Source organism: Acipenser ruthenus, chromosome 19, assembly GCF_902713425.1.
Source record: "Acipenser ruthenus chromosome 19, fAciRut3.2 maternal haplotype, whole genome shotgun sequence".
Lineage (NCBI taxonomy): Eukaryota > Metazoa > Chordata > Actinopteri > Acipenseriformes > Acipenseridae > Acipenser > Acipenser ruthenus.
Window position 1 is genome coordinate 29,880,866 of NC_081207.1, and position 24,954 is coordinate 29,905,819.

The 24,954-nt window shown below is 43.7% G+C and overlaps 1 protein-coding gene across 2 annotated transcripts in view; it reads right to left on the reverse strand.

The window, feature by feature from the left end:
* carmil2 (capping protein regulator and myosin 1 linker 2) overlaps positions 1–22,247 on the reverse strand; it is a 36,270-nt gene extending 14,023 nt beyond the window's left edge. For both annotated transcript variants that reach the window (XM_058992801.1, XM_058992800.1), the window contains exons 1-26: positions 22,143–22,247; positions 20,650–20,744; positions 15,698–15,748; positions 13,911–13,970; positions 12,045–12,166; positions 11,721–11,818; positions 11,296–11,366; positions 10,842–10,915; positions 10,614–10,689; positions 9,661–9,749; positions 8,928–9,022; positions 8,295–8,381; positions 7,598–7,707; positions 6,935–7,012; positions 6,329–6,405; positions 5,856–5,960; positions 4,795–4,864; positions 4,092–4,173; positions 3,581–3,677; positions 3,377–3,431; positions 2,323–2,498; positions 1,992–2,060; positions 1,685–1,778; positions 1,414–1,512; positions 888–1,016; positions 234–347 (exon numbers count right to left, since the gene is read on the reverse strand). In XM_058992801.1, coding sequence (XP_058848784.1) covers positions 234–347; positions 888–1,016; positions 1,414–1,512; positions 1,685–1,778; positions 1,992–2,060; positions 2,323–2,498; positions 3,377–3,431; positions 3,581–3,677; positions 4,092–4,173; positions 4,795–4,864; positions 5,856–5,960; positions 6,329–6,405; positions 6,935–7,012; positions 7,598–7,707; positions 8,295–8,381; positions 8,928–9,022; positions 9,661–9,749; positions 10,614–10,689; positions 10,842–10,915; positions 11,296–11,366; positions 11,721–11,818; positions 12,045–12,166; positions 13,911–13,970; positions 15,698–15,748; positions 20,650–20,744; positions 22,143–22,185 — 2,316 coding nt within the window. In that variant the 5' untranslated portion in view covers positions 22,186–22,247. The remainder of the gene's footprint in view (positions 1–233; positions 348–887; positions 1,017–1,413; positions 1,513–1,684; positions 1,779–1,991; positions 2,061–2,322; positions 2,499–3,376; positions 3,432–3,580; positions 3,678–4,091; positions 4,174–4,794; positions 4,865–5,855; positions 5,961–6,328; positions 6,406–6,934; positions 7,013–7,597; positions 7,708–8,294; positions 8,382–8,927; positions 9,023–9,660; positions 9,750–10,613; positions 10,690–10,841; positions 10,916–11,295; positions 11,367–11,720; positions 11,819–12,044; positions 12,167–13,910; positions 13,971–15,697; positions 15,749–20,649; positions 20,745–22,142) is intronic.
* Between the last annotated feature and the right edge of the window lie 2,707 nt (positions 22,248–24,954).

Sequence of the window (24,954 nt, forward strand, 5' to 3'; positions counted from 1 at the left end):
ACAGACTGTGTTTTCAGTACAATAGTTCATGAATTGGGGAAATGAAGGCTTTGTAACCCCTGAACCCCTCCCCCCCAACAAACTTACATGCCAGTATTGGATTCATGATTGTATTCCTTTCTGGCACACACTAGAGTCAGGATTGTCTTTATTGACCGGACACACCACTTGAAAACCTGAAATGGCTCAAACTGGCATGGAATAGGAGACCTGAATGAAGCTCTTTGTAGTACCTGTATCTCCTGACTGATCTCCTGCGTGATTTCTTCTGCCGTCTCCTTCAACCTGTAGTGCAGAACATCAACACTAGAGGGAGCTCTGCCCATCTGGTACAGTGTTGGCAGCAGCTGTGAATGGAAAATCCAACAAGGACACTGTTATCTAGAAGTCTAAACACCTTTCCGGTACCATATCCATGTGTGGTTATATACTTGCCTAGCTGTTGCTCTTGTATGTGTATTTAAACTGATACTTGCTTGTGCATAAGGTGAACAGGCCCCTCTCAGACACTTTGCTGGCACTGTTTCAACATATTGGAAAGGGACTTTTATCTGGACAGAAACTTGCTGCCAGTTGAATAGATCCCTTAAGGTCAGGAGCCAGATATTACCAATATTTGAGTTTTCTGGCAGTATGTATTTATACAGTACATGTGGTATCAAAAGGAAAAAAAAGCCTAACATCTTGTATATTATTGGCAAATGTGGCCATTGCCTTCAGAATATGGCTACCACCGCCAACAGAAAAACATTCTTGAGAAATTTCAAAGTGTTCCAACGGTGGCTATGACAGAATGTTCTAACCCCAGTAAATGGCAGTTGTGCTTCGAGTGTTTGCTTGTGGTTTTGATCAGGGCTGGATTAGAAGTGCAGTCAGTCAGTACTCACGTTGATGGAGGCTCTGGCCTCACGCAGCACCTCCTCAGCAGTGACGATGTCCTCCTGAACCTCCCTGGCGGAGCAGCTGGAGAGGGACGCCATGCTGCCCTGGAGCTTCGTGCACAGGCGGCTCACCAGCTGGGGAGACATGCCCGGTTACTTCACTTTTCAAACCCAGCCCCTAACAACCTCTCATCTCCCGCTGGGTAAGCATATTTCACTAGTTCCGTGTTTATCCAAAAATCTGCAATATATACAGTACATGCTGCAAAGATCTACATAATTGTACTCTACAGTGCATTGAGTTTACATACAGTACATGTTAATATGTATACCTTTTTATACCCACATATTTGTTGCCGTAAATACCTTTTTTTTTTTTTTTTTACAGTACCCAAATCTGTAATTGTTTGTATAATGTTGACATGATTAAACTGAATACAAATCAATAAAGAAATGCATCAGATAATATGGTATACTGGCTGTATACCACAGGCTTGTGGCAGTCACTGTGCCACGTGTGGGATGATCTCACCTGCTCGGAGGAGCTTGTTATAATCCCCTGCTGCAGCCGGGAGGCCCTGTCAGAGAACGCGCTGTACCGCTGGTTGTTCCGGAGCAGGCTTGACTGGATCTACAAGAAGGGGGAAGTCATTCTTAATCTCATACTGCAACAGCGAGGCACAGCCAGATTTAATAAAGAAAGAAATGAAACACGTTTAATAGCGTCTTCACTGAAGAAGTCTGGTGACCAGTTCCTGCAGTGCACACCCCCTTGATGTAAGACCCCTTCCTAATTGTAATACCTTCTGCAGCGCCTCCTCTGTTTTCTCCGGGTTGCTGCGAGAAGCCTGGGCCACGTCGCTCACTGGCATAGCCAAGGACTTGAGGGTGTAGTTCCTGGGAAAGCAGATACATCTTCACTGCACTGTGATAACAGAGACCCTGTCTGGGACTCAGCTGTAATTATAGCGACTCTTTCCTTGTACAGCAGCTTTTAAAAAAGTGGCAAATAAACAATTCAAACCAAAACTGACGTATGACTTCATGCCACGCTGTCTTCTTGAGAGCGCCCAGCGCATCTCTTGCTCGGTTTCCGACGCTTGTACTTACTTTTCCAGAGCGTTGGCGACATCTAGGAAGCCGATTGCCGTGGTGTTGTTCCTGTCCCAGATCACAGTTCTGTCAGGAAGCAAGGAGGAGAGAAGGTGTCAGTCGAGTGTATTGCTAATCCATGGAAACAAAGGAACGGCTGCACTGGAAATGCATTTATTCTGCCATGCTCTTCTGAGGCAGCCCTGAGCAGATTTCTCACAGACCGTCCCAGTGCAGGTGTTTAGATGCATACTCTAATGCTCCTGCCACAGATTAGGAGCGGACTGGATGCTGCAGGCCCTGCGAGTGACCTTTCAGAGATCTGGAGTGCAGGGGTACCAGTGGTTACCTGAGTTTGGTGTTGATCTGCAAGGCTTTGGCAAGCATCTTGGCTCCCGTGTCCCCCATGCAGTTGCCACTGATGTCTATCTTGGAGAGGCTAGGATTGCTTCCCAGGGCATTGATGAGGATGGTCGTGCCGGCTGCCTTCAGCTTGGAATCAGCTACTGACAGGGATTCAAGAGGCTGCAAAATACATATATAATATAATAACAGGGATGGAAATAAGACTCCTGTTGCATAGCGATTTGCTCCATTCCTGGTTTTACTATGAGTTTAATAAGACACACCTAAACTTGTTACCTATGTACTGTGGCAAATTTTTGCCAATTTACTGTCCCATCATTATAACCCTCCTCCATCAGAAATTGACCCCGGGATCTACAAGCATCCAGACTGCCAGAAAGAAGCTTTTGCTAAGTAAATGTATATCTCCTAGTTACTGTATGTTCCTAGCTTTTTAAATAACATTTCAAACCCTAGGACGAGAATAGAGCTACAGAGCAAATTATTCCATTAGCTCCTTGTACAGTAATTACTGAGCTAAGATCTAATGGGACAGCAGACTCAAATTAAACTGGCTCTGGTGCAGTGCCTCCACAGACTCCCAATGTAATCACCTTTTCTAGCATTATCACTGATGTCTCTACTTGCATAATTACTCTTGTGTATCTAGGATTTTGAGATACTGAGCATCAAATGAAAGGGCATGTGTTTTATTTTTCACTCGTTACATTTCGACATCACTTTTCCCACACGGAAAACCAGGATGTAAAGATTGTCTCTCATCCCATTAACCCTATTTAGAGATTGCAATGAAAACAGTTCTTAGTCTCTTAGCTGTGCACCACGAAAGACAGATTGACTTTTTATTAATAAAAAAAATGCAACATCCTGAGAGCATGCACAAATAAAACATTTAATAGACAAATAACACACCCACACACACACACACACACACACACACAGCTAAACCGTCGAAAATATTTGTCACTGCCATGGTTTTGCTGCATTAAAGGAAAGCCCCTTTTAAAATAATGCAATGAACTCCTGGAGATACTCACACACTCTTCTTCCTGGATCAGCTGCACAATCCTACAGAGGACATCAGCCAAGGCTCTATGAAGAAGAAGCATTGAGAATTACTGAACACACCTGAAACACTCCCCAGCTCCCCTGCTTCCCTGCTCAGGGAGTCCCCTGCCTGAACCAGCACATTGCTTTGCACCCCCACTTCATCATGCAAGAGGAAGTGTAGCCAGACTCACTTTGACTTCATGCAGAAGTTCTTCCCCAGGGAGAGGTGTCGGATGGATTGGCTCCGACCGATAGACAACACCAGGGTCACCATGTCACTGTCGAACCCTGGCACCAAGGAGACGGGGAAAAATCAGCCACCACGCGGGGATGCCTTAGCTCAAAAAGAAGGGCCATACTCTTACCACCACCAACAGTGCTTCCACAACGCAGCGTGTGCTGGGTGTCATAGCTTAATAACTTGGTGTGTTTGCAGCCATTATTCTGCCAAGGTTATAGTGTCGTAGTGCAAGCCTTGTATAAAGGAAAGATAGGCTCGCTGAGAATTACAAAGAACAGGAAATGCATTGTTAAGACCCTACGAAACCCAGTAGGAACTTCAGCAACTAAACTTAAACGACAGAAACTTCAGGTGAACCTTCGTCTTGTTGCTATAATTCAGAGATATTACTGCAACCTCATCCACCCTTGGAGTCTCCTGCTCTTGTTTTAAAATCCGGTTCCTTTCACTGGCTCTCCTACCATTGTCAGACAGGTCCAGACTCCCGATGGCGTTGGCTTCAAATATGTGGTCCTGGATAACCTGCGCACCAGCTGACCTGAGCTACAGACACAGAGAGGACAGGCATTCGTTACTCATGCAAGCAAGTGAAAGGTATACACAAATAAAGCCATGCTCGTTTATTTATCATTTAATCCTTGCTAATCATTTTCAATTAATACAAAACATGGCACGCAATTCAGTGGCAGTTCAGTTTACATGTAGTTTTCCTACTAGTGAAATGTGAAAACGGGGCGCTGAAACAAAAAAGCTTAAAACCTGGTCTTAATTGTTTCATGCAAGGTCTCAGCTTAACAGGAAAGGTAGAAAACTGTACCTTTTAGCCACGGTTTTGTGACAACTCTTTTAAGGTGACAAGCAAGTCCCTATAGAGTTGCACTTATATAGACAACACACTGTTGACGTTGTTGCCTAAACCCTTAACGTAGGAAAATATGCTTTATTACAGTAGCTACGAATTGTTTTATACGTTGCCAGAATGAGTTTCCTCAAAGTCACCCTGTATTTCATGGGCCTTTTAAAGAACTTTTGCACAAAAAGGGAAATAAGCTCAGGAGAGAGGCTGAATAAAAAGCCTGAGCTGTTGAGTGATTCAGGAGAGAGCGAGAGCGAGAGAGCGAGAGAGAGGAGGTATCCCTGTAGCCTGGGAGTGTTGCTCCCTACCTCACAGCTGCTGAGATCTAACTGTACATCGGAGAGGTGGGTATTGCATGCCAGTCCCTGCAGCAGCAGCCTGTGGAAGGAAACACTCGGATACTGAATAATATGGCTCAGAGTGGAAATGCTTCACATTTTACACGTGGAAAGTTGCTGCATCATAGTAGAACTGCTTTTAAAAAATATGGGCTCCACTGCTGGAAGCCTTTTAAAAGCAGAAGTGGGGCTCCCGAGTGGCGCATCCAGTAAAAGCACTTGCGTAGAGTGCAGGATGCGCTCTATAGTCCGGACGTCGCGAGTTACAGTCCAGGCTATTCCTTTGCCGACCGAGGACGGGAGCTCCCAGGGGGCGGCGCTCAATTGGCCGAACGCCGCCCGGGGGGAGGGGGGGTTAGGTCGGCCAGGGTGTCCTTGGCTCACCGCGCATCAGCGACCCCTGTAGTCTGGCCGGGCGCCTGAGGGCTTGCCTGTAAGCTGCCCAGGAGCTGCGTTGTCCTCCGACGCTGTAGCTCTTGGGTGGCTGCATGGTGAGTCCGCAGTGTGAAAAAAAGCGGTCGGCTGACGGCACAGGCTTCAGAGGACAGTGTGTGTTCGTCTTCGCCCTCCCGAGTCAGCGCAGGGGTGGTAGCGGTGAGCTGAGCTTAATAAAATAATTCGCCATTCCAAATTGGGAGAAAATAATAGAAAATAATTGGCAACGACTAAATTTATATAAAAAAAAATAAATAAATAAATAAATAAAAATAAAAGCAGAAGTAAAGATTTCCTGTTATTAATTTTATGTTTCAATCCTTTAAATCAGATGTGAAATTATTGTAATAACATTAATGCAATTATTGTTGTTGTTATTGTTATGTACTTTTTTGTCATAAAATTATATTTTGGCAAAACTTCAATAAAAATAATAAAAACAGAATAACAAGTTAGATAAATAAAAAAGGCTACGGCTCCTTCCCTACACGTTGCAATGCTATTGACAGGGTATAGCGCAGTAAACTCATAGGGGTGCCCGATGAACCCCGGGCACAGGGCACAGGGCACACAAGGCAGAACCACTGCAGACTCACCGCAGCACCTCTGATGGTAGCTTGGAGGCAGACAAGCCGAGGAACTTGAGAGACGCACAGCTACTGAAGAACTCCTTCACTGCAGCAGGAATGCCTTTCACCTTCCTAAGAGAAGGAGGAGAATGATCAAACACAGGGGAATATTATCAACAAGTAAGATATAAAAAACGATTTCCCTAAATAACTATACTGCAGCATGCTTCCAGGGATGGAAATAAGACTCCCATGGCATAGCGGTTTGATCCATTCCTGGTTTTACTATGAGATTAAGAAGACACACATGAGCTTGTTACCTATACACTAATGTCTAATCAAGCTCATATTAAAACCTGGAATGGGTGAAACTGCTATGCATTAGGAGTCTTATTTCCCATCGCTGACATATATTAATCTTAAAATAAAACATTCTGCACACTTATGACCACCAATGCTACTGGAACTATGAAAAAATATGTTTAAAAAGGTTTTCTTACTTGTGCGAATAAACGTTTTTCGAGAGGTTGAGGTACGAAAGTTTGGAACAGCATCCACCAAGTAACGGCACAAACAGCTGAATAAGAAACCAGAAAGAAAAACCAATGTGGTGTATTAAAAGAATATCCAGCAGGCAAGCAGAACTACAGCTTTACTCAAGAACCAGAAACTGGGACTTTGAGTGTCAGAGAGATGCCTAAGCTAATGCTCTGAAATCTGTCTTTCAGCATTTCTGAATACACTTCCAAGAACGGTCCCAGTCCCAGTGCAGTCCGTCACTCCTGCACCCCTATCCCAGCACTCACCATGTCCAGGGGGCAGTCCGTCACTCCTGCACCCCTATCCCAGCACTCACCATGTCCAGGGGGCAGTCCGTCACTCCTGCACCCCTATCCCAGTACTCACCATGTCCAGGGGGCAGTCCATCACTCCTACACCCCTATCCCAGCACTCACCATGTCCAAGGGGTAGTCTGTCACTCCTGCACCCCTATCCCAGCACTCACCATGTCCAGGGGGCAGTCCATCACTCCTACACCCCTATCCCAGCACTCACTATGTCCAGGGGGCAGTCCGTCACACCTACACCCCTATCCCAGCACTCACCATGTCCAGGGGGCAGTCTGTCGCTGACAGGTCCAGGTGAGTCAGCGCATTTGGAGAGGCCAGGAAGCTGAAGAAATTCTATTACAGACAACAGCAATTAATAAAACATGCAAATAAAAAATATATATTATTAAAAAGGACATTTCTTTTTTTAAGAAAACAAGAAAAACTAGCATTAGGTAGTCCAAAAACAATGCTAATCAGGGTCAGTGAAACCAGCCTTTAGTATTTTATCCAGAGAAAGAATTAAAAAAACCTGTTATAGCTGGACACACACAAGCTTACTGGTTTGATGATTCGTCAAGTGAAGTTATCTTTTCTAGACTACACATAGCAATCTGTAGTTTTGAGTGGAGTTATCTTTAAAGGCCTGCATCGCTGACAGATTTAATTCAGGTTTTCTGTACAGCACGTCCTGAAAAGTATCTGATACTCCGAGACGTTTACTCCCTCTTCAGACCGGCTGCAGCTTGGTGACTCTTCAGGGATGGAAATAAGACTCCCATTCCATAGTAGTTTGATCCATTCCTAGTTTTACTATGAGTTTAATAAGACGCATCTGAGCTTGTTACCTATACTCCGAGGCTGATCAAGCTCGTAGCAAAACCTAGAATGGGTAAAACTGCTATGCAATGGGACTCTTCTTTCAATCCCTGCTCTTACCGTGGTGTCTTCAGTGGTGAATATCCCGGCGTTCCCAGACAGGTCGAGCAGGCGCAGGGAGCTGGAGAAGGACTTGTTGACTGAGAGAGCATGGGATAGACTACTCAACCCTGGGACAGGAAACAAAGAGACATGAGCACCCCTGAACAGCACATGGAGTGAACATGCAGGCTCTACAATGCTCCTGCGCTCCAATACACAGTAGTACAATACTGAATAAATATAGAATATCGGATAGGTGCTGTACTATACAAGCTGATATCTACTCAGCCAGAGGTTAGAGGCTTCCTGCATACGCTGCCCCTTCAGTGGATGAATAGCAGCTTGTATCTTATACAGCACACCCTATACTCGAATTCTATCATGCACATTTAAATAAGAATAAGCAAACAGTAATGTAACGTCAATTCCATTGTAGTTCTCCACATTATGGGCCGTTAGATTCTCAAAGCTAGTTACTCCAAGTCGTCATTAGCATTATTCTGTAAAATGAGTAAGAAACAACTCAAGACTCCTCACAAGCCCCAGCATCAAATGTCTGAGTTGTTTATTTCTGGTTTGGTAGCTTTAGTGGGTGTTAGGACTTTGTGAAAATATCATGCTCATGATGTTTTGGAGTACATCGCTTTGAGAATCTCGCCCTATATCTTCTAGAATACTGGTGGCCCAGATGGTGGAGACGCCTGTGAACCCTCACCTCTGGCAGTGAAGCTGGTTCTCGAGAGGGTGAGGCTTGTCAGTCCGCTGGCGAGCTTCTCAAACTGCTGGCTCAGGGCTGCAATCCCTGTGGAGAGCAAGACAGTCACACAGCCAGCAAACAGGGTACCGGGGTCGACCTGCACACAACACACCTGACAGCCACACAGACAGCAAACACAGAATATACCAGTGTGCAAATGGACTTGCAGCTGCAGAAAATACTCTATAAATGTATTGTACTGTCCAGTACGGCAGCAGCTCTTTAGCGTTGACGGGGTCTGTTTCAATGATCTAAGCAGCAGTGAATGCAATTCTACAGCTACACTATAAACTCTAAAGCCTGCTCCTACATGGAGCTCTTGCCTCTGTATTGTTCTGATGCTCTTTAGTGATGTTCGGGGGCAATAAATCACCCAGCAGTGAAAGGGCGGCAGTATCTAGACCGATGCTGTTTAGACCATTAAAATAGACCCACTGGTGTCCAAAACATTACACAGAAATAATAATTAACACCTCAAATGAGAAATGCTGTTAGTCTCAAATCTGTTTTTTCGCCTTTCAATTGATCATCACTACTCTGCCGGTTGTAAGGCACAAGCCCTGGCTGTGTTCTCCGGGCTCAGCTCCGTACCTCTATCCTCAATGGGGTTTCCAGACAGATTGATGGAGTGCAGGGCTGAGCAGGGGTGTTCACTGAGTGCTAGCGCCATCTTCTGGGCAAAATCCCTATTGGGGGGCAAACAAAAAAACTGCTTCAGAGCTGATCCGTCTGTGCAACTTACAGTACACCTGTCAGGTCATGCTGGCATTGAAACAACATGCTTTAATTTTTAAATTCAAGTCCAGTGAAACCTGCTCGCCACCACTTTTTCATTCCAAATGTTTTTTTTTTTTTTTTGTTACACAGATGACATTTTTTATGAAATGATTTTTCAAACATGTGCTTATGATAGCAAGACCCTTACATGCTATCGTATAGCATGCTGTACAATGCGAACGCATATCCACTCCAGGAAAGGTCAGAGTAGCTGCCCTGTCCGTCACTAAAATGCAGCTTGTGTCTTACACCACCCTTTGCTATATTGTTTTTTATTATATATATATATATATATATATATATATAAGATCAATAGGATTGGTTAAACAGTATAGCTCTTCTTAACATGACATCATTTCCATCTGAAGATAACTATCCGACACAAATGTGAGAGGGCTGAATCCCATGAATATCAGGGTCTCCTCCTGGATGTGCAGTGTTACCCATGAACCCGTTTAGTCATGTGATAATCTCTCCATAACTAAGCTATTGAAGTCAATGGACTCAGTGTGGTTTATGCAAAGTGTTCTCAGCAGGGGGTACATACGATTTCAGGCCGCTGCTCTCCAGACTCACTTCCTCCAGCTTCGGGGACATGTGGATCACATAGAGCACCTGCTCCAGCACCTCAGGACCCTGGAAAGAGAAATGAGTAACCCCCCTGCTGCGTGTGTGCGGAAAACAATCCACTGACAAAAACCCTATCACTGGTGCATGCCATCTTCTAAAAAAACGGGGTTCTTTATACAACAAAACTATGTGTATGTCTTTCTCTTCTTTTAACAAAACACAATTTGTAAAAGGTTAATGTGTCCCTTATGGCACAACAGCAGGCATTCCCTTGCAGTGAAGCTTATGAGGAAATAGTCTAATACCAGCCTCAGCTTCACATATTAACTGGGTACTATAACTTTATTCCTGTAAATGTTTGACCAGCGCAGATTATCTAATCACTCACTGGCCCATTACAAACAATGCAAGCTAAATTTAAACTCAAGCACCGAGAAGCATTAAGGCAACTAGTGACCTTAACGTGGCTCAGAGGCAAGTCCCATGAACTTACACTCATAACGTTTGGCTCGCTAGTGCTAAACAATAAGATTCACAGCTTTTGCTAGTCAAGCTAAAGGCTTAAGATGCTGCAAGAATGATTTTCCAAATAACATTTATTTCACTATAATGGTCACTTATCTAAGGATCGTTTTTATATCTTCCGTCTACATCCAGGTTACTGTGCAAACTCTGCATAATGTGAACCAGAGATACAACTGTGCTGTATGTAGTTCAAAGGAAATAAATAAAGCATCAGGGATGGGAACAAGACTCCTATTGCACAGTAGTTTCACCCATTCCAGGTTTTAATACCAGCTTGATTAGCCACAGTGTCTAGGTAACAAGCTCAGGTGTGTCTGATTAAACTCACAGTAAAACCAGGAACAGATCAAACTGCTATGCAACTGGAGTTTTTTTATATTGAGTTCATTAAACAGGGATCCTTACCAGTTTGAAGTCTTTGCAGGACAGCTTTGTAAACCACTGGTTAAATGACAGGGCAGCTACAGCAAGGGCTATATCTCTATGTGCGGATGAAAAAGAAGAAGGAGTTTACTGTACAGCAAGTGATCTTTATCACATCGAAGAAGTGTGTTTTATTTAAATGATTTTGGGCAGCATAAATTTGCAAAGAACTGTTTCCAGGAGGAACTGCTGTTAACTGTGGTGACTGACCTGCTGTCCATGTGACTGAAATCCAGCAGGTTAAACTCCCTGCAGTCCTGGCTGTGATAGATATTGTCCACGTCCTGCAGGAGGAAAGGAAGGGCGAGAAATCAGCTTCATAAACAAGAGGACCTGGTCTACTAGAGTCCCAATCTGGGATGGGATCGGCTATCACTTCCCCCGGATATAGACACTGATAACCATCACTGGCCTTGATAGGAGCTGGCAGTACACAGGATGGGTCACGAGACTGTTGAACTGATAGCTCTGTCAGCACCCGGTGCATTCAGTGTATTCAATAGTATGCTGGTAATATGCTGGTTTGTTCTTCACTACATGTGTTCAGTTACTAATAGGAACAAATGAACAGCGTTTTCAGCTTGGCTATCCTGATCTCCGGAGTGGGGAAACCACAGTCTGTATGGTTTGCATATCTCTCTCTAGCAACATGAACGAGACTCACCCACTGAATCTCCTCTCTGCAGGTGAACTCATTGTAATCACACAAGCCTGCGTACGTCTCTGAAAACCCACCTGGAAAAAAAAAACAAAAAACAGTAAGAAGAGCTGTCTCTAGTACTGAGTCTACACTGCCTTTGTAAGGACCCCATGACCTCTCATAGGGAGGCTCTGAGTGTCCAAGGCTGCTCTGCTTTCACAAGACTCCACCCAAGTGGAAGACAGCTATGAAACTGAAACGGTTTGTTGACCGAGAAGACCTGCTTTGTAATCTTGTCTCTTGTGTTGAAGGTGTTGCGTTGAAAGCAGATAACTCCGAGAAAGATCCCAGGTACCAGTTTGTTTTGGTTTTCTGTCTGCCTGTAATAATCTCTCAGAGTGGAAACGTGTGGCGTTCTTATCTAGTCTGGCACTGTTGAAGGCTCGTACCACATGGCCCCTGGTTAGCACTCTGGTGCTCCTCCACAGCGGAGGTCAGCTTCTGGAATCTCTCCTGCAAGTCCGGAGGAATCTTCTTGAGCAACTTTCTGTGAAGAGCAAGCGTGAAACACATGAGACACGGCATCGGGTCCCCTTTCTGAGTAGATGAAGCAATTCAAAAAATGCTATACAAGGCCCTGAAACAGGCACTCGTGTTAGATTATGAAGCATCATTTATGTTACAGTATTAAACAACTGGGCAGACGTGAGCCAGACAATAGCTGTGGGAGGAGTCAAGAACCAACAACCAATCAGTAAAGAGCGCAGACTCACCCTGGAGAGGAGTCTGGGAAGATCTTCCTGAGCGATGCAGTGACATGGCTGACCATGTGCTCCAGGTCGTATAAAGACATCAGGCAGAAGGAATAGGAGCAGCGGTCCGTCTCTATGACAGCCTGAGAAACACGACGGGTTTGTGAGTTATCAGGTTCAACACTGGCGTTGAAGCTCAACGGTTCGTCAGTTAAACTGCCCTCGATTTCCCCCATTTCAATGAGACACCGCCTTCAGATTTCAGGAAGAGAGATAAGGATGTTTTTTTATCCTAAAGGCTCCAGAAAGCAGCAGACCTGGGTCCATTACAATTGTAATTGTGCAATTTGTGATGAACTGCAATTGCAAGTTACGTACTATGTTTGCGTATTTGTACCAGCGATTATATTGCTGGGCTATTTAGAATAAAACAGAATAAACATGCTAATGTGTGGAGTTGTTTATGTAATTACTGCAGCATAATTGTAATTGTAATTGAACAATAGCATTGTAATTGTAATTGAACAATAGCATTGTCATTGTAATTGGACAATAGCACTGTAATTGTAATTGAACAACAGCACTGTAATTGTAATTGAACAATAGCATTTTAATTGTAATTGAACAATAGCACTGTAATTGTAATTGAACAATAGCACTGTAATTGTAATTGAACAATAGCATTTTAATTGTAATTGAACAATAGCACTGTAATTGTAATTGAACAATAGCATTTTAATTGTAATTGAACAATAGCACTGTAATTGTAATTGAACAATAGCATTGTAATTGTAATTGAACAATAGCATTGTAATTGAACAATAACACTGTAATTGTAATTGAACAATAGCACTGTAATTGTAATTGAACAATAGCATTGTAATTGTAATTGAACAATAACACTAATTGTAATTGAGCCCTGGTCTGGAAAGCAGCCTCCCTGTAGGTAAACAGCTGATCAGCAGAGATAACGTCACTGATACCTGATACTTACTTCTTGCTAGAGTACAATGAGAGATACGCACACATTAGTGACAATGCAGGGCTGTGTGCTGCATGAATGGGTCACATTTGTATATCTTTCCACTACAAACTTAAAATACAGGTTCCAATTATGAAACAAACACAGATCAATACTGACACTGGATGAGATGTCAAAGGACCCAAGCAGGTGGATTAAACTGTCAGCAAGCCTCACTACCAGGATGATTTTAAATTATTTACACTATTTAAATCACAGAGATTCATCAGTCAGAATTTGATACAACTTTTCTTAATATGATACTTGTTGGAGTACAGGTTTCAACAATTGAGAATTAAGACAAAACTACCTGGGGGGAAAAAAAACCAAAACACCCATACACAAAATAGATTGAACCTTTTGGTACAGAGAAGTCAATTTGCAGAAGAGTTTAAAACCATTGCTTTGAGTTTCCGTATTCCACCTTCCCTGTATAAAAATGCTTGGGTCGATGCGAAAGAGTCAGTTTGTCTTATCTAAAAGTAATTTTCTTTTGCAAATTTCAAATACTTTTACAGTAATATATATCTTTATTTATTTATGTATTTTGCTCGGCAGCACATTGTGAAACTGAAACTCATTGCAAGATAAAAAAGAAAAAGAACTAAAGAAAAAAAAAGTGCACTACCACCAAGTGAGAAGCTGGCTGTGTGATTTAAACACCCTGCAGATGCTGAACTCCATTAGAAAACTTTCCCTCACAACAGCTTTTACTTGGAAAAACTGGACCACAATCATACCAGCATTGCCAAGGATACATTCAGCATCTCAGATACCAATTATAAAACTTGCTCTACAGTGCTGTATTTCCAGATCGGCACAGACAAGACAGTGAGAAGTAATGAATACCCAATACTCATGCTTACCTGGTTGATGTCTTTTATGATGATGGCACTGATCTCTAAATAGCTGAAAGAGCTGTCCACCTGCAGCCAGAGAAGGGAAGGATGGGGTTAGCAGAGAAAGCAGAACGAGGTAGTCCTGTCATATTCAGAGCTGGCAGGTAGAACGCTGCACGTGAAACAATGCACACCCCGTCTGTCTTCTCTGTACAGGAAGCTGTGAGGTGAGACTGGACATTGAGAGGGGGCGGGGCAAAAGGGAGGACGCTTCAGAGAGCCAAATAAGGCAGCCCTGTCTCCACTAGCCCCTTAGCAAGCCTGGTTTACAACAGCCTGCTGCATAATGAAGAGAATGCATGTGTAATATGAAAATACCGTACAGAGGATATGGAACACACTTTCTTTTAAATACTCTGGTTTTACAGTCTCTGACTAATCTTGCACTACCGAATCTTGTCTTAGGTAAGCTAACCACTTTAGCAAAATCTCTATCTGCAATGGCTACAGCAGCTCCATAGCAACACATACATACCCAGCAAGCTCATTTACTTTAGATTGTAAAACTGAAGTACAACGATAATGCAACACACATAGCTATCTGCTTCTGTGTCAGCTAGTCTCCATGGCTCCTAAATAGGTTTCGTTTCTATGGCGCCATGCTGATTGTGTATTCCCGCGACAGTCGTGCAAAATATTTCTTAAAAAGTTAATGATTTGCCAAGCATAACCTTCCCCTGAAACCTTGGCTGGTATTTGTACCAGCTTGTGTAACTGTCTGGTTATACAGTAGATACTACTTCCTAAAAACAGTTGTGCATGTTTCATGTTTATTTACTCAGAATCACCTGCACAGCAGCTTACACATAACTGCAGTATAGATACATACAGCTATAGCTAAAAGCTTTGCATCACCTAGAACTTTAGGATTAGACACAAAAAATAAAATGCACCTGCATCCACAACAAACACCTCACAACTGGTCTCCATCAGCCCCGGACCACAGCAGGTCCTCATCCTGTGTAGGTCACAGCTTGTGGTTATTTTATGATCAGCTGGGCTGGATTGCATTTCCCTTTATGAAAATAAGATGGCTCTAGAAGCCCAGGCTGGATTAATGAAGCTCTCACCCCACTATCCATTCTGATGAATAGCCCACGTCACCTGGAGTGATGACAGTGCAGTCAAATGAATCCTGCAAAGTGCTGGAGCTGAGGTACTGTATTCCTGACGTTCCGAACACAAGGCTGATGGTGCAAGGTTGATTTGATTGTTTTCATCATTAACACTGCAACTCAATTTTACTTTAACTTTCAAGGAAACAATGCATACCAGCCAACAAAATATTGGTGTTCCTTCGCAATACTATGTTTAAACCAAAAGACCCCACAGTGTGTGCCAAGAGACGGGAGATGTGAATCTGAGATAAGCATGAAGTGAGTAAAGGGGTTATATTTAGAGACAGGTACTAAAAAACAAACACACCAAACAGGAAGAGTGCAGCTGCCACCTCCTCAATACTGAGCTGTAGATGCTAGCTAGGCGGCTGCCTGTCTTTGCCGATGAGCTTTAGACCTCCAGGTGAATATTTAGCCCAGTCCTGACCAGCCATCTGTAGGTATAGCTGGGTTTGGAGGGTTGCACAGTGTTATGTACCCTTTGTGAAGGTGTTGTAATAAAGCAAACACAGAGTCAACATTGACTTTGATGTGTTTAATACAATGTTGTGCCAAGTCAAACCAAATACTCCTCATGACAGCCTCCTTCTGGGATTACAGTGTTACCATGGCAATTCAGTTTTAAACACTGCTTACCTTGACAGGTAGGCCAGGCTGCAGTACGTGTGCCCTCCATAATGTCATCACCTGGAGCAGGGAAGAGAGCCAGTCATTAGAAAAAGAAGAGAGCAAATGCAAGTGACGAGGCAGTGAGGCCCCTTGGTTAGGTAACTGAACCAGACAGAACCAGCACTGTTAATAATGGGGTTATCACCAACTGGAATGAAACAAACAAACAAACAAAAACAAGACAAAAAAATAAACTGTTTTTCTACAGTGTTGGTCCTGCAGTACTGGTGCCTATCTCAGTATCTTTTTGCCAGCGAGTCCTGTACTGTACAGCTGCCATTACAGTTTACCAATTTAATTATTCAATACATACTTTCTTGTGTGTATGTGTGTATATACTGTGTGTATATATATATATATATATATATATATATATATATATATATATATATATATATATATATATATATATATATGTATGAAAGAGAGAGAGAGAGAAATTTGTATTATGTACACATGCAAACTAAATAAAACACATATTTTAAAAAACGATATGAAAAATCAAACCTTGTTTCTAACAAGCTACAATGTCGTGGCTCTGAAGCCTTTTTGGAGTACAGAAAGAACGCTGTACTTGCAGCCCCTGTAGACCTGTGTGTGCGAGTGAGGTCTGCATTGCCCCCGATTCCTGGTTTTTAATAATAGGAGTTTAATAAGACGCACCTGAGCTTGTTACCTACACACATTGTGGCTAGTCAAGCTCAAAGTAAAACCTGGAAAGGGTAAAAACTGCTGTCTAGGAGTCTAATTCCCATCCCTGTTTACAGAAGAATTGAACATTTGTGTACAGCAGGGTTGCCCTGAAGAAGGTGATTCGATCTCATTTCAATGGGGCCCTGGAAGTTTTGAACCTCTTTACCACGCTACAGTGCAGGGGACAGCACAGCTGCAGAAGCAATCCTTCTATTATTCACATTGAGCTCTTCTACACAGAAAACAGGTGCAGGCATCGTGTCAGAGTCCAGTGTAGACTGGGCTGCTTTACTAATGATTGAAACAGGCAACTTCAATTGGTGTGGATTGCTGCCCTCGCCATGGGAGAAAAGCAATCAACACAAATCTGAGCAGCTGTTTCTTTCGCAATGGTGAACTCGCCGAACGCCACTGAGCTGGGTGGCAGCACTTTGTTTTAGAGGACAGCTCAATCCGAACACTAGGATGATCAGTTTCCGCCGCTCGAGCTGACAGGCAGAATCAAAGCGAAGGAAAAAGATAAAGACATTGCTGTTCTTAAATAAATTCAGTTGGTTAGAGGAAATCTCAGCTCAGGGTCTGTGTGTGTGAGTCACCCCGGCTGCCTCCGTGAAACGCTGGTGACTCACCAGCAGAGAGAGAGAGAGAGAGAGAGAGAGAGAGAGAGAGAGAGAGAGAGAGAGAGAGAGAGAGAGAGAAGAGAGAAGAGAGAAGAGAGAGGAGAGAAGAGAGAGAGAGACGAGAGAGAGAGAGAGAGGGGGAGAGAGAGCGAGAGAGAGAGAGAGAGAGAGAGAGAGAGGGGGAGAGAGAGAGAGAGAAGAGAGAGAGGGGAGAGAGAGAGAGAGAGGGGGAGAGAGAGAGAGAGAGGGGGAGAGAGAGAGAGAGAGAGAGAGGGGGAGAGAGAGAGAGAGAGAGAGAGAGAGGGGGGAGAGAGAGCGAGAGAGAAAGAGCGAGAGAGAGAGCGAGAGAGAGAGAGAGAGCGAGAGAGAGAGGAGAGAGCCTTTGATGTGTGTCTGAGCTGTTCCCTTAGAAGTGTTTCATTGCAGCCCCTGTAGAACTGTGTGTGTCTGAGCGAGCTCTGCATTGCCCTGTAGAGACCTGCGTGTATGAATGGGAGTCTTATTTCCATCCCTGCAACACAAACACACCAGCAAATAAACACACAGTATAGAAAACGTGATTCCAGACGCCATGGAGATGTGGGACACGGGCCCTGTCATCACTGCATGAGAAACCCTGAGGAATACCAGGCTGACTGTGAACTTCATAGAAATGGGTTTGCTCTTTACAGCTCTTTCACTTTTTTTTTTCAAAGGAGTGGGAGTAAAAACAGCATTTTGCTTCCAGTAACAGTATGTTTAGCCGCCCCCTTGCATTTTCCATTGTTTCTAACGGAGCAGCGATATGCAAAGTGGGAGTGAGAGTAAACAGATGAAAGAGAGCACATGGGCCCAGACAGAGCCCGACCCACCTCCTAGTGAAAGCATCGTTCAACACTGTAAAGAATAGCAAGGTCTGCTAAAGCATAACAATAAACATGGTAAATCAGGGTAAACTATGGGAAATGCAGAGTATAACCATGGGAAAACTGAAACAAATACAACCTTTCTAAGGGAAGTCTTTTTGCTGAATGAAAACAACAGAGGTAGCGGGGTGATGGAGGGTAGGAGACCCCAACACTGGGACACCCCTCACTATCAGACAGGGGGAGCTGTAACTGGGACACCCTCACTATCAGAGACGGGATCTGTAACTGGGACACCCCTCACTATCACAGACAGGGGAGCTGTAACTGGGACGCCCCTCACTATCAGAGACAGGGGGAGCTGTAACTGGGACACCCCTCACTATCAGACAGGGGGAGCTGTAACTGGGACACCCTCACTATCAGAGACGGGATCTGTAACTGGGACACCCCTCACTATCACAGACAGGGGAGCTGTAACTGGGACGCCCCTCACTATCAGAGACAGGGGGAGCTGTAACTGGGACACCCCTCACTATCAGACAGGGGGAGCTGTAACTGGGACACCCTCACTATCAGAGACGGGATCTGTAACTGGGACACCCCTCACTATCACAGACAGGGGAGCTGTAACTGGGACGCCCTCACTATCAGAGACAGGGGGAGCTGTAACTGGGACACCCTCACTATCAGACAGGGGGAGCTGTAACTGGGACACCCTCACTATCAGAGACGGGATCTGTAACTGGGACACCCCTCACTATCACAGACAGGGGAGCTGTAACTGGGACGCCCTCACTATCAGAGACAGGGGGAGCTGTAACTGGGACACCCTCACTATCAGACAGGGGGAGCTGTAACTGGGACACCCCTCACTATCAGACAGGGGGAGCTGTAACTGGGACACCCCTCACTATCAGACAGGGGGAGCTGTAACTGGGACGCCCCTCACTATCAGAGACAGGGGGAGCTGTAACCGGGACACCCTCTCTATCAGAGACGGGATCTGTAACTGGGACACCCCTCACTATCAAAGACAGGGGAGCTGTAACTGGGACACCCTCACTATCAGGGGGAGCTGTAACTGGGACGCCCCTCACTATCAGGGGGAGCTGTAACTGGGACGCCCCTCACTATCAGAGACAGGGGGAGCTGTAACTGGGACGCCCCTCACTATCAGGGGGAGCTGTAACTGGGACGCCCCTCACTATCATTGACAGGGGGAGCTGTAACTGGGACGCCCCTCACTATCATTGACAGGGGGAGCTGTAACTGGGACGCCCCTCACTATCATTGACAGGGGGAGCTGTAACTGGGACGCCCCTCACTATCAGGGGGAGCTGTAACTGGGACACCCCTCACTATCAGACAGGGGGAGCTGTAACTGGGACGCCCCTCACTATCAGACAGGGGGGCTGTAACTGGGACACCCCTCACTATGACAGGCGGGGCTGTGCAGCGGTGTGCTGGGGCACTGTCTCTGTATCTCGGACCCCAGCGTCGTCGTGAGGCGAGCCCTGTGGTTAACCACCTGGCTGTTTGGTTAATAGCTGTGAATTGAAGATGTATTTAAAATCAGGTTTTGTTGTCACTGTAGTCCTGGTTACGGGCTAAACCCCCAACACACTGGGATACATGTGTAGCGAGCGACTGCATCGCTATTATTCTTGCTGTAGCGACTCATGCGAGTGATGTGTACTTGCTTAGTGGAGTCTGGGTTCATGCAGTCGCTTTTATCCATTTCAAAAGTTTAAACCTGCTTTGCTTTTGCATTTCGTCTTAAAACGGTATGTTCTGTTTTGTTCAAAAACAAATGCTTTGAATCAAGAGCTTCATCATGAGACATTTCGATTTTGAAAACCTGACCCATGTGTATTAGTATGTGCACTACATGTAATAACAAGACACCTCTGTGGTTAGCCTACTTAAAATGCATCGAATTAGGATTTTCAGTAGGTCATACAGAGACAGATTTTGTGAACACAATTAGTGCTTTTACTAATATGCATTAAAGCAATATGCAAGCACACAGCACTTACATGGCAGTACCTATGCACTTACATACTACCCTAATGAGTAATAACTGCTGACGCTTAAAATGAAGCGTTACCCTTTTTATAATACCTTGTGTGTAAGGTTTCTCTTATTGCATCTCATCATCTTGTGCAGTTTCACAGCTTATTAACTAAATCACGAAAACAAAGACTGTATTCAGGAACTACAGGGATGGCAATAAGACTCCTATTGCATAGCAGTTTCACCCATTCCAGGTTTTACTAGAAGTGTATAGGTAACAAGTTCAGGTGTGTCTTATTAAACAGTAAAAACAGGAATGGATCAAACCGCTATGCAACCAAAGTCTTAATTCCACTCCTGAACTACTGTTTAGAACTCTGCCACATGTTCTACACACATGATAAGATGTACTGGAATGCTGTCAAACCCTTAACAGTCAGACTGACACAGACAGACAGAGACACATGCTGGGGTGACTGATGACCTGCTGTAGATAATGCGTTTCAGTCTGACTCAGCCAGTTTGAAACAATGAAAACACCAGATCTCCAGATAATCAATCACTTACACCTGTTAAATATGTATGTTTATCACTCTGACAAACAGAAAGCTGCAGAAGCTCTATGTGCTAAACAGTACTTGCAAGCGTTGACACAATACGTGAATTGAACATGCAGAGAGAGAGAGAGAGAGAGAGAGAGAGAGAGAGAGAGAGAGAGAGAGAGAGAGAGAGCTGCTAGACTCACCAGGATTCTTTCCTCAGGCTTTGATTTGGAGCGATTCAGCAGGATCCTCCCCATGAACTGGATGTTCTCTGGCTTTAGGAATTTAGAGATGCTGTCTGTTAAAAACAAAACAAGAAGACAGTTAGACATCATTACAAAAAGAGCACTGCCTGCTCGGTGGTTGGAATCTACTAATGCAGTATCGGAGGAGTTTGGGAGGTAGGTGGAGGTGACTGAAATTATAAGTGCTGTACATGTTTATGAGATGCAAAATAGATACAACAAAGAAAAACAATCAATCAATCAAAATGCAGACGCAAAGCCCACAGTGGCTGGTGGCAAACATCATAGAGGTACTGTAACCGCACTGCCAACAAACAGATATTTGGGTATGATTGTCACTCTTCTTGTTGCATGAATTTTCTATTTCCCCAGTGGCTCTGGATGCCACACTTCAGTCAAGGAGAACAGGAGTGCTATACAGTGCTGCACAGACTGATTACTGAATTATTGGGATGAAGCTCCACACAGAAATCAGGTGAGGTGCATTGCTGTTGATTGGGCTAATTCACCGTTCAAATGAAAAGAGAAGAAGCATATGCTTGGGTTTGTGATGATCGCTGCTTTTCGTTGATTCTGTGGAGAACAGCGATCCACACAAACCCCAGCAGCTGCTGCTTCACTTGTTTCAAGCAGCATGGTAAATTAGCCCGATCAACGCCAGTGGCCCTCATCTGTGAAGAGCCTGATCTAAATAATCGAATAAGTGGTTAGTGCAGCTCTAGCGCTAAAGAACCCTGCAAACTCATAATCATCAGAAAAAACAGAACTGCAAACTATGGATACCAGGAGTCATAGTTTGTGAAACAAGATTTAAACTACAGTATGCCCCCCACTGCCAGACTACTCCAATGGAGCTGGGTCTATATCACAAGCAGGCTGTTCCCTTGAAGCGTTTCAGCATGTACAGTCTGGCAAGCTTGCTGCCAGTCTGCCCTAGCAAGTAACCCAGGTGGAAGAACACATAAGCCAGGTGGGATTTGTGGTAAAATAGCTTTGAATTAATAAGTCTGAATGCACAACGGATGCCATTTTAATTAAAACTGTTGACAGAAAGCACCATTCATCATGACGCAGCTCTTACTGGGTGTGTGCTCACAGTGCAAGTCTTCATTACAAAGAAACTAGCTGTGCGAGGGCATGCTGTTTGAAGCAGAAAGACTAGAACCGACACACATATGCCACAGTTACTAGATCTGTTTTAAAACATAGACGATCTAAATGAAGAAAAAAAGTACAATCTCTGAATAAAGGTAGTTTTGATCCAAGGCTGGTTGAGAAGTCTCCTCTGGTTCGCTCTCGTTACTCTCACCCTGGGTGTCCCGCTGACAGCACTGAATGCAGGGACGGGATGTTGTTTTTTTTTTGTTTTTTTTGTTTTTTAAAATCACACAATAAACAAGCTTTTAAAAGCAACGCAAGCGTACAGAGCCTGTGCTCTGAGGGTTTCCTACCTTGCAGGCTGTAGGAGATTGCAGGCTTGGGGTTCACAGCCATCGTGGCACCAATCTGTTTGCAAGAGAGCAGCAGCCACCACCACCGCTTGACAATACAACAGGGCAAAGATTACACATCCTGCTACAAAACCACACTCCGACTGAGACACAGCAGTCTCAGAGTGGAAGTGGCCTCCTTAGGAGCACGTCATCAGACAGGGCGCCAATACCATACAAGGCCTACCTGTGTTGCTGTGAACCGTCCCTGCAGAACTCTTGAAAGGATCATATTCACAGAACTGTTTTCTTTAGGACTGGTTTGTTTTTTTTTAAGCCCATTTTGATTGATTAAATCAAGCTTGCAGTTCATGGAGCCCTTTCCAACTGTTAAAGAGAGTGTTAGAAGGGTATTCTCTTAACCTAATTGGTTTGTTTAAACACTTCAGAACATCATTGGAACACAGACCTTGAATGGAAGGGCCTATCCCTGGTCTAGGAAGCAGGTCCTAATGCTGGCTCGTTTGTATGCTACTGTATTATGGTGACTGGTAATCAATGTAACAGGTCTGTGAAGGCAATCCCTTCTTTTCCAGCATGTTTCTTTATCATCAGCAGAACACTTGATACACTCTTATATATATATATATATATATATATATATATATATATATATATATATATATATAGTGCTGGGAATTGAAAACTCACTATATTAATAGTAATATAAGAATTTCAGCTTCTCAGAAATGTGATTCAAACCCATGACTCAAGGCAAGACTCCAGTCTGAAACCTCAATTCTGTCAAACACTTTACCGGTAAACCAGTCATACACTCAACCACCACCAGAGGGAGCAAGCCTCTGCGTCACGCAGTCACAGAACTGCAAAACAAGATAGCTCCCGGTTTTTGTTCTTATTTGACAAGAGAACCACATTTACACTCTACGCTATCATATGCCGTGGCAGTATTTGGTATAGCTGAGATATGACGTAACAATTACATTCGGTTGCATTACACAGTTGCATGTAGATCGTGTGGATGGTATTTTGATATGTATTTTTTGTACACAACTGTAAGTCGCCCTGGGTAAGGGCGTCTGCTAAGAAATAAATAATAATATGAGGTGTGGTAGTGTTGCTTTCTGTTTCACAGTGCACAGAGGATTATAATAACAGTCACTGTTTATTCAAAACAATCATTAACTGTTACACAAAACTATCAACGGTGCATCATTGGAAAAGCATCGTGCTGCAGTCCTTGACAAGTCATCCTAATAGACTGGCATTGCAGGGTCGTTTGAGACTCTGCTTGCCTCACGCACTGTTAGCGTGAAGCCAGACGTTCATGCATTATTTATTTTTTGTACTGGAGTTGGGGATTCACTGAAACTGCTACTGTTCTCTTAATTCACTTCAACATTTGAACCATTTTTGACTGTCAAAATAGTTAGCACTTTCATTGCATGCCAGGATCTGTGTTTCAGAGAACACAAAGGTAATTACTTGGTTTTCTTACCTAAGGAAACGGGCTATCTTTAGCGCCCCCACCCCCAGGCACAGTGGAGGGAGGTGTTTGCTGGGGTACCTCGTCTCCACACTGGCTCCTCAGGTGTTAATAATCAGTCATCCTGGAACTTCCTCCCGTGTTCTGATTGGCTCACTGTATTTCTACAGGGGTCTGGTGTGCGCTGCCCCTGGGGGTGTGGTTATCTCAGGGTAAACCACTTCCTGTTTTTCATGATTTTTTTATTACAGGATTGTGAAGACTTAGCAGCACATGTTATTATGCATGCATATTTGTTATAGATATCTATTATAATATTTTGAAGGTATCATTTAAATTCGAAGTTACAATTTAATATAGTTACTGATATAACAAAGGGTAGCACAATAACAAGTCTTTTATCATCAACTATATTAAAAAAATGGTAGAATATAGAAAACATTTTATACAGGCATGTTAATTACATGTGGTTATACCGTACTTCCCATTTATTAATATTTACTGCATGCAATTCTGTTATTGTGACAACAGAACTCCATACATTAAAAAACATGCAGATGGATAAACGTTATTTTCCCAGTCATTTCATTTTTTTTCAACAAATGTGTAGCTACAGCATTTTTAAAGTACCAATTTTTTTTTTTTTTTTTTGCATCACAAATCAAAAAATATTATCTGCCATGCTGGGCCAAGAGACAATATTTCTGGCAATTAGGATTTTAAACTAGGTCTTATTTTCCATTTTACTAGAATAATGGGATGCTCCAACTGGTAAGAGATCATGTGAAATGCAACACGCATTTACTCACCCAATTAGCACTCTATAAGGTTTTAAGCTTCTAGCGCATTTAATTACTGCTGTGCACGATCAAGGAGGAAGGCCGCCAAACCCACTCAGCTCATATTCTTTGTGTCGTGATTCTGCTCATCTTTGTGGAAATGCAAATAAAAATAAAAATAAGCCATCTGAATTGTGTTAATTTGTGTGAGTGCTGGTTGACGTACTTTATAGTCAGGTTTAATTGTTGGGCAACCACTGCAGCCAGGTTGATACAGAACAGACTATATACAATAAAACCCCATTTTATCTGAACTGCTCTGAAGACATGGCTCAGTTAAACAGGATTTTATTTTGGGATGAAAATGGAGAAGAGGCATGTTTGGATAAGGGGCGGGACAAACTGGTATGATCGCTTGCCAACCATTCTGCATCTAGAATGAATATTTCCGCAGAAGACAGACAAGCAGCACAAAAAAACGTAAATATACTATATCTTTCTGTAGCATGCTTGCAGGGCCAATTCTATTCAACTGGTAATCTTTTTG